General features: G+C 33.1%; 1 protein-coding gene across 1 annotated transcript; it reads right to left on the bottom strand.

Annotated features, from left to right (window-relative positions):
* Positions 1 to 873: 873 nt before the first annotated feature.
* On the bottom strand, positions 874 to 2,853 carry LOC136209197 (transcription factor ORG2). Its single transcript, XM_066000596.1, has 3 exons — positions 2,481 to 2,853; positions 1,227 to 1,589; positions 874 to 1,038 (listed from the first exon to the last, which is right to left on the bottom strand). Exons 1-3 carry the CDS (start codon positions 2,811 to 2,813, stop codon positions 952 to 954), a joined length of 783 nt encoding a protein of 260 aa, XP_065856668.1. The 5' UTR covers positions 2,814 to 2,853; the 3' UTR covers positions 874 to 951.
* Between the last annotated feature and the right edge of the window lie 7,707 nt (positions 2,854 to 10,560).

The raw sequence follows: 10,560 nt of genomic DNA on the forward strand, positions 1-10,560 counted from the left end.
AAGCTCTTTCTCTCTCTACATATTCTTCAGTTTCTCTCTCTATATATACTTCGGTTTCTCTCTCTAAAATTCTGCTTAAGCTTTACTCCAAATAATCAAAATTCTTCAAAGATTTTGGCCTGTAAGTGGATATTGATACTTGTAGCTTCAAAAATTGGAAGTTGTTCACGTTTTCATTGAAAACAAGGAGATATTTAATGGTGAAATGGAGGAGCTTTGATGCAATCAAAAAGCTTTGCTGCCATTTTTTATTTGAAATCGAAAAGCTTTGCTGCAATGGAGTTGATTTGAGATGAGAAGCTTTTGGTTTGAAATTGAGTCGTGGGTCTGCAATGATGGTGTGGGTTTAATTTTGGTAATAAAATGGAGATATTTAATGGGTTTAAGGTGCTGCTGCCTTTTTTTTTTTTTTGTGGATGGGTTGTGGATATTATTTGTAGGATTAGATTAAATTAGTTTTTGATTTAATTTATTATATAGTTTTTATTAGTTTACCAATTAGTTATATCAAATAAAGGGCATACTGTCTATGCCATATCACAGATCTGTTAGATCTGTTAGTTTAGGGTATAATTGTAGGTTTGTGAAAAAATCAGGGATAATTTTGTGGGTTTATTTGATATAAGGGCATATCTGTTTTTTCGTGATAATACAAGGGCAAATATGTGTATTACCCTAGATTTTATTACCTTTATGATTTGTTTTCTCCTCTTTATGAATTTTATACCGGCTTTAGCCTAGATTTTGGTGCGATTTTATTCCTCTTAAGATCTTATGTTATATATATTGTGTTTAAGATAAAATATATGTATAGCATAATGAAAAAGATAGAATGCAATAAGAAATTAGATTGGTGTAATTAATTTAATATGATTTAAAGGGCAAAACCATAATATAATATATACATTAAAATGTACAATTTTTAGTAACAATTAATTAGATAATCAAATATCATGGAAATAAAACTTCCCTCTTCTCATATAAAGACACAAGCTTCTCACTTAAGGCTTCACATTCCAATCTGTACTGTCCTTCCACCTACATATATACAATAAATTTCAGTATTCATGACAAATAATAATAAAAAAAATCGTCGCCAATAAGTCTCAAAATATCATTATATAAACATTTAATTGTCACAATTTCACTAAATTCTTCATTAATCAATTAATTAATTATAATCTTATTGGAATATTAAATTAATTAAAGTATAAAATATACAATACCTGAAGATGTAACGTATAGAAAGTGTTGCCAAGAAAGGACTGAAAGGAAGAAGAATTAATCAAAGAAAGGCCTTCTTCTTCTTCCAAGAAACACAGAATTTCTGATAAAGGACATGTTTGGACAGCATTAGTGTATGTAGATATCTGAACCACGACTTCTGTATCGGTGAGCTTTGTCGCTGATACAAGTGACTGGTCAGTGGCTTTTTTTGTGGTTTTTCTATGTTGATTTATCATTTGATTTTCCTTATATATCTTTGATATCAATTCTTCTTTTCTTTCGCTCAGCCTCTCCACTTGCTTTTGTACTTCCGGTATGTATTTTAGCACCCGTGAAACTGTTGCCGGTATGCTTAATTTCTTCTGCAACATTATCATTGTGTGGACACAAAATTAGTCAGAAAAATAAATTTGGGGATTAAGGTTTAAAGACGTAATTCCGTCGCTAACCACAGCCAAATTTGTCGCAGTTTCAGAAATAAAGACATTACCGACGGCATTATGCTTAATTTCTTCTTTGCCGTTATCATTATGTGTACAAAAAATTAGTAAGAAAAAAAAGGTTTTTGGGGATTAAATCATCAATTCATAAATATTAATATCAAAAGAAAAAAAATAGAGATTTTTTTTTCTTCAGTCCAAAAAAAATAGGAGAATGCACATTTGCTTGAAACAGTTCAAAAATATTTATTTTAGGTCGTCGCGCCGTCGCTATCGAAAGCCAAATGTGTTGCATGTTCAATATAAAGAAATTACCACGGCATTTTGTGTTTACCGACGGTATTTTCGTAGTTTAATAGTGCCATCAGCACAAAATTTTAGTAAGAAAAAAATGGTTTGCTTTGGGGGATTAAGAATTAGAGACGAAAACTTCCGTCGCTACGTAAGCCAAATTGGTCTCAAATTCAGTAGTAAAGAAATTACCACGACATTTTGTGTTTACCGACGGTATTTTCGTACTTTAGTACCATCAGCACAAAACTTTAGTAAGAAAAAGAATGGTTTGTTGTGGGCGATTAAGAATTAGAGACGAAACTTACGTCGTTATGTAAGCCGAATTAGTCTCAAGTTCAGTAATAAAGAATGTTTATGTTTCCTGACGGAATTTCGTAATTAATTTTAATTTTTCTTTATTTTCTCCGGGTCTACGGACATTTTGTGACCTCCCTATAGTTCGTCCCCTCATAATTTGCAACTTGAAATTAATTACAAACAAAACCCTATAAAACTGAATTAATTCAAGAAGGTACATACCATTTGATCAGAGGCTGGAAGCAATGACCGAAGGGAAGAATAAAGGTTATTCATCATCTTCCGTCGATCACGTTCACTAGCATTATGATTAAGCTTCTTAACAACGTTAGGATCACCACCGCTATTATAAGCCGTGAAAGATGTGGATTGATGGAGATCCAACAATTCCTCGGGTTTAGACGACACATAATCAAGATTCGACGACGCTGGAGTAGTAGTAGCAGTAGTATTAGCGGTAGTAGTCCCCGTGTTTCTCGAGAAGTAGAATTGTTCATTCGGTTCCTCTAATGGCCATAAGAAAGTTGGAAATGTAGAAGGAGATAAAGCCAACATGATTAATTGGTTAATTATGTTTAAGCTTTGCTTATACGGTGAGATGATTAACAATTACATATGTATATATAGAGAAGCATTTAATTAATTAATCATTTCTTAATTATAAAGATTAAGATAATTATATAAAAATTTAATGATGATGTTACATTGTTTAACTATCATATATTATATTGCTTATGGGTTTTGTTGTAGAAAATGATATCTCACCTTCCCTTGGAAGATTCTGTTTCTTAGGTCTCCAAACAATTGGTATTATTATTATTATTTTATTTGTAATTTACACTGAAATATTCCTAGAATTAGTTAGATTATATGCTGAGTCAGTTGGAACATAGTAAGTGTAAATGGAAATGAATAGTTTTTATCTAAAAAATAACCAAAAAACCTATAAAAACTTAATTAAATGTAAATTCATCTAATACTTCTTCTTTTCATAATACCTAACCAAACTCAATTTGGAAATTCTATACATATGAGAAAACTAGTACCTTTTTTAATAAATATAAATTGCATATAAAATGAGCACCACACATCAAAAATATTACCTAGGCTTGTCAAGAGAGCGGGTAATACCCATATCCATTGGATCCCTCCATATTAGGGTTGAGGAATTCCCGGTACCTATTTTTATAGGGTTAGGGATAGGAAGGAAAATTATTTTTATTTCCGGGGATGGGTTGGGGACGGTAATCCACTACTAGAAAATGCTTGATTACTGACGGAATATTGCTATCCCCGCCCCATGGGGATCCCCAACCCATTACCATTACGGTTATCCATGAGGATACCCATAAATATACACATTAAAATATAATATTGATATAAAAAAAACTATATTTTATATTATATATATATATATATATATAAAATACTAATATAATTCTGCAAAAAAAAAAAAAAAAACTAATCCTCAAATGCAATTATATTTTATAGTCTATAAAATTCAATTTGAATAGAATTACAACTTTCGTTAAACAAATAAAACTTGATAATTTCTAATCTCTTATTATAATAAAATTTCTTATTGAAAATTCCAACTTCCTATTTAATTCAAACTTATAAATTGGGAAATCCTATTCCACAATTTTCACTCGATTCGTTAGATTAGTCTGCTCATCTCTATTCTTCGTTTACTAAAGCAAGTTAATTTACTTTTCCTCATCTATGTTTTTTTATTTCTTGTTTGTATTTAATCATAAGTAGAGGCTACATAATTTTATATTTATTTTTTTAATAAATTATATTTAATAAATAGTATACATTTGATATTAGTTTAGAAAAAATTTACAAAATAGGACGGGTATATCCATAGGGATCCCCATTACCCATTGGTACGAGAACAAGAGAAAAATTTATCCCCATTTTTTTCAACAGACGGGAATGGGGATGGAATTGCTCACTCCATCCCCAACTCGTCCCATTGACAAGCCTAATATTACGTGATTGATAACCTTTGAAAATATTTAGTTCGATTTGAGAGATAACATTGGCCCGAATATTCTATATTAGACATGATATTCATGATATAAGCTTCTAAACCCCTTGCCGTTTTTATTAGGATATTACATTCCTATTCTAATTAGACAGTTGTGTAAGCGTTGATCTAACAGTGAATGACCAAATTATTTGGTTAGTAGATTAATATGAACACTATTATTTATATATATTTATATATATATAGTTATTTAAAAAAAATCTACGAACATGCCTTTATTGAATAAATAGTTCAATATTTAGGTAGAAATTCTAATTCTAATTTAATTATATTTTAATTACAATTAAACAAAATTTATATCCATATATTTTTAATGAGACCACCTTAAAAATAAAATCAAATTACATTTGAAATTATTATGAATACAATATTGAGTTATTTTATATTTTTTTATCTTAACGGAGGGGACGAAATCCCAAAATACAACAAACAAAAAACAAGTTAAATGATACTAGTCATTTAGGATATTTTATATTTTTTGAGTAGTGCAAATTTTACTCTTTTTCTTATTCTAATTTTTTTTTTTTTTATGGGAGTAGAATAGAATGAGCGGATCCAAGGTGGAAGTCTACAGCACGAGAAAAGAGCATGGCAAGCACGTGGAAAGAGCACACTCAACCCTCTGAGGCCCGTGTGTCATGTGGAGTACATGCTCTTTATCTTCACAAACTTAAGCATATGAGTTGCCTTTATTAATAATTTATTCTATTTGTTTATTTATATAATGACTCTTGACACGTCATGTATTTCTCACTTTGACTTCAATTCTTAATTTTTCAAATTCCACTAGATAAGAATGTTGTATTAAAAGGTTTAAATATAATTATATACTTATATCTACAAAATTTAAAAGATTTTTGTTTGAGCTTATACTTATATCTACAAAATTTAAAAGATTGTTTGTTTGAGCTTTTTGAAACAGTGTTTAGGGTTTCGTTTCCATAAAAAAAAATATAATATTCAGTTAGGTCTATACAACAGTAGTGTTTAACATTTCTTATAGTTTAGAATTTTTCACGAAAAGTTTCAAAAATGGCTTTTCGTAAAAAGTTGTTTGTATATAATTGATATTGATAAAATTGTCATTTTAATTTGTAAATATATATTTTTTTTAATATTTCTATAACATTATTGCCGAAAGAACAAGGTTTTGCTACATTCAATAAAATGTTTATTTTCAATTTTTATTTAGTTATTTAGATTGTTTTTATTAATTTGGATTGTATTTTTTATCAGGAAAATTCTTGTGGTTTCGTCGATTTACAACTGAGTGTTTGTGGCTTCTTCTTTCTTTTTGCTAATAGAGGACTAAAGTTTTCGCCATTAGCAAAGCTAAGAATTTTTAGATTGATATTGTCAATTTTAACCGTTAAGAACTTCAAAATAGAACATGCCAAGAATTAAATTTGTTTGTAACCACATTTATCATGAGACTACGTTTTCGATTTTTCAAAATCATAATTTTGTATTTTGAGTTCATTAACACTCAAAACTGAAAGTATCAACCTACAAGTCTCTAGTTTGCTAACGACGAGGACTTCAATCCTTTTTAAACCAAAAAAAAAAAAAAATTAAACCTTAGATACCAATTTACAAATCTATGAAACCACATTGATTATATTTGAAATTTGTTTTTTTATTTTTATAATTTATTTATTGATTAATATAAAATATATCAATATTAGAAATTTTACATACGAACACCAACAGTTCATCATAATTTTACCAAACACTAAAAATTAATCTGTTAATAACAAACAACCAACAACAATAGCAAATAGCTAACTATAACAATTAACAGCAACCGCAACAGTTATTCGATAACAGTTGAATCAAACGGGTCATTAATCTCATATATTTCTTGCTTCTCTATTATGACCAATTAACATTATTGTTTTTTTTCCCTAAATACCAAAAATCAAAACAAACATCTCTAAAATACCATTTTCCCAACATTTCCAAAGTACAAAATACCATATAATACATAAAAAAAAAACGGTTTTCTTCAATAACAAAATTTTATCTCTATAGAAACTCTTGATAAAAAAAAAAATAAACGCAGACAAGCAATCAAATATAGATCTTTCATTTTAAATCTGATCACTGTATTCTCATACCATTTCTTCAACTTGTTTCGATTTACTACAACATTATTGATATCACACGGAATAAAAGGAATGAACTTGTACACGTGTACCAATCAAAAGCTTTAACATAAAGCATAACTAACCGGACATGTAGACCTGGTCATGGGCCGGGCTGGACCGGGCTCGGGCCGGAACTGTCGGGCTTTTAATAAAGCTAGGTGAGTCCAAGCCCAGTCCAGCCCGTAGGAAATTTAATCGGGCTTGGGCTCGGGCCTGAGATATGAATCCCAAGTCCGTCCGTCCAAGCTTATTTGTATATTTTAAAAAAATATAAATTTAATTTACAAAAGGGATTTAATTTACATGATAAAAACAAGTAAAATAGAAGAGATTAGGAAGGAGTAGAATTATGATCTTCAACAGAGAGAGGGATGGAGAGGAGATTAGGTCGTAGCAAACTTAAATTTTTTTTATTTTTGTTTATAAAATTATATTAGAATTAATATTTATATAATTATATAATATATTATACAAATTATATATGTTTTATCGGGCCGGGCCGATGTAAAATGTGTAAAGCCCAAGCTCGTCCAATTTTTAACGGGCTTATACGGGCTTGGGTCGGGCCGGGCTTGAATGCATTTTCATGTGTTCAAGTCCGGCTAAATGGGTCTGGGCCGGCGGGCTCGCCGGCCCATGCCCAGGTCTACGGACATGTGGGCCAATAAGCATTCCAGATTCCAAAGATCCACTCCTAATCCTAATAGATATGTTTCTGAATGTCTATAAATAGCTTATTAGCAAAAATCACAAGGTACCCAAGTACTTTCCAAATATATTCTGCTTTCAAGTTATCTTACTTTGTTCAAGTACATCACTGACTTAAACACCGGAGAGAGGACGCCGGATTTGTCCCCTCCCTGACTGTTTGTTGATTGTATCCATGTTTGTTCAAGTCTGGTCAAGACCTTATGTGGCTTAAGAGATATCAAGTGGTGCAGTGAGCGTGGATTAAGCAAAGTGTAAATGCAGAAATCCCACTTCTTCGACAAATATAAATGAATGTTAAAGTCAGTAATTAATTACCTGTTCTTTTTTATCTTTTAAAAAACTAGGGTAATAATTGCAGTTTCTAAAACGATTGTAGCCACGTGATCTAAGGGTAGCGTCAACAATAAGAATCGATTTTTTAAATACTCATCTGATAGATACAGAATAAAAGGGATGGTCTTGGACACACGTACCAATCAAACATGTGGACCAATAAGCATTTTGGATTCCAAATGTACGCTCTTAAACCCAATAACATGTCGTATCTTACGGAAAAGTGAAAAGGGCAAGTGCATGAGCCAATCAACCACTTGTACATGCAAAGGTATTCAGTCACATGTATCTTTCCAATATCTATAAATAGCTCATTGGCAAACGTCACAAGATACACAATTATTCTCTAAATACATTCTGCTTTCAAGTTATCTTACTTCCTTCAAGTACATCACTGACTCGAGCATCGGAGAGGGGATGCCGGATTTCGGCCCCTCCCTAAATATTTGTTGATTATATCCAGGTCCGTTCAAGTCAGATCAAGACTTTCTGCAGATTGAGAGACATCAATCATCATAATTTACATTCAAACCCAACTAAAATAAAGTCAAAATACTTAAAAATAATTAACAGCAAAAATAATTTTAATAATCAAATAAATTAAAATAATTAATACATTAATTTTATCCATTTTCAACATTTCATAAATTCATTGAAAGTAGTTGAAATTGGATGAAAGTGAAGGAAATCTGCTACAAATCAAAGCATTGAAATAATTAATGAAATATGAAAATCAATTTGCAATATAGTTCAAAAAGAAATTTAAAAAGGCAACATCGCAATCACACACAAATATGCTTGTCTTGAAAGCCATTGAAAGTTGAAGAAATTGATTAAATTCTAATAAAATTCACTCGAAGAATATGGGACTAGGGGCCAAATCTACCTAATTGATCTCGTTTACCCATCCAAAGAGCATGCCCACTTGGCTAGAGCCTAAATAGGAAGACCTCATTTATAGTAAAGGGACCTTGAACTCTCTCTCTCTTTCTCTTTCTCTCTCTCCCTCTCTTACTCTCTCACTTATTATCAGTATTACACTATCTCTGTATGGTACTAACTTGACTGTCGAAGTGCCTTCAAGGGATCAATCCCAACGCATAAGGAGACCAACTGAGGAACAGTGAGCAGAAATCTTAATTCTTCGTTATTTGATGCGGTGAGCGTGGAGTAGCACGCGACTCCGTTCTCCTTGTTTTCAAACTTTCTTTCTCCCAACTGCCACTTTCCCTTACAAACCAATGACTGATTCTCAGATAATTCCAACTCTAGTGAAAGAAATGGTAAATCCCTAAAATCCGAGCACTAGCTATCCATCGACGGAGAACCATTGGGCTCTGCAATTCAACCATAAAATTTGGGTCCCCTACTTGTGGAAACTAAATCCGACGAAAAGTTTAGGGAACCATTCAGGTAGCTTATCAGTATGATGAAAAACTTCCAGACTACTCAGTCCATACAAATCGCAGCGCAGATGAATATTCTCGATCAACATTAAATCCTTCAAGAGGATAACCATAAGATTTAAGAGTTTTTTAGGACCCAAGTGTCCGTACAATAAAACCATTCCTCTTCAGCCCCACTGGCAGCACTGGTCCGAGCTTTAGTACTAGTCACAGGAGTAACCCCAGCAGTTATGCAACAGCTTATTTTCGTAGCAGCGGCTCCGGCACCCGCACCTGTATATCATTGTGGATATGGATGAGATATTTTAGTCTAAATTCCAAAGGTTTCTCGATAAGATAGCATTAGGCAGTCTAATGGGGTGGTAAAGTAACTTCCAGTAAACCCCATTGATTCAAATAATTATTGAGACCCAGTTTCCTAGAGATTGGAAGACTCTCCGGCAGACCTGCTGAAGACCCCAATGAACATGTCGCATCATTCCTGAGCACAATCAACCTCTACTCTAAGTATAAAGACATAATGTGCAAGATTTTTCTAACAACTCTAACGGGCAGCGCAAGAGCGGTACAATGGCTTGGGGCTGAGTTCATCAACTCATTTGACCTTCTCAAGGACCTATTCATAGCCCGTTTTGCAGTAGATGTGAAGGTAAGGAGGATCAGTTCCGACCTGAACAATCTTCGGTAGAGACCTACTGGCCCTACCGAAACTACCTAGCCTGTTTTCATCATCTCGTCTCTCAGGTTAAATCTCTAAATCTAGAGGTAGCTCATGACGGACTGGTGAAAGGGACCGCTTGTGAGGCCCTAACAAAAAATGTTATTAGAAGGTTCCCTAGTCATTTGAAGAGTTGATCGTGATGCGCCAGACCTTTGTGAGGCACAATGACAGTGGGAGACCGTTAGGCCATAAAGATTCAGAGAAAACAAGAGTAGAGGAGAAGCAAGCAAAGAAGAAGACCCGAGCGCAGATGGATGATGGCCCTCTCCCTTATCGACCAGACGAGAGGAGGAACACATTGTTGATAGAGAGATGACCAACGCATGGCACCCTACGGGGCGAGAGATCCCCCATTTAGATGGGGCTCCTTAATCATATAGCCCCGAAAACCCCACCACACATGAAACTCGACCCTGACAGACTGATCCCCCAAGATTGAACCAAGAATGAGTGGTACTGTAAGTATCACAAATCCTCCAAATGCTCCATAGGGAGCTACAATCAGCTGCAAAACAATATCGATAAACTCCTCCAATAAAGGGTTCTGCTAAGAGCTGCTCGGCAACCGAAAAATCACCAGAGGCAATAGGAGCCCTCATAAGGACAAAAAGAGGCAAAGTGGCCCAAATAACATTACAATTACACACAAAAATGGCAATAATGAAATTGAGGTGTTTAACTAATGTTATCATAAACCGAATTTATAGTTGGGTTAAAGTCATTTGATCGGATCAAAATGACTTGATTAATTGGATAAACTGTTCAACTTGGACCGAAGACCTCGCCGGTTTCCTATTCGACATGTCGAACCGGCCGGTCCTATACTGAGTCATATAACATTGTGTTTAACCCGTTGAACCGTTTTATGAGAACAATTTTCTGGTTATTCTTCTTTCACTATTACAAAACGGCATAGTTTCATTGGAACCCT

The sequence above is a fragment of the Euphorbia lathyris genome, chromosome 10 (genome assembly GCF_963576675.1).
Source record: "Euphorbia lathyris chromosome 10, ddEupLath1.1, whole genome shotgun sequence".
NCBI classification, from domain to species: domain Eukaryota; kingdom Viridiplantae; phylum Streptophyta; class Magnoliopsida; order Malpighiales; family Euphorbiaceae; genus Euphorbia; species Euphorbia lathyris.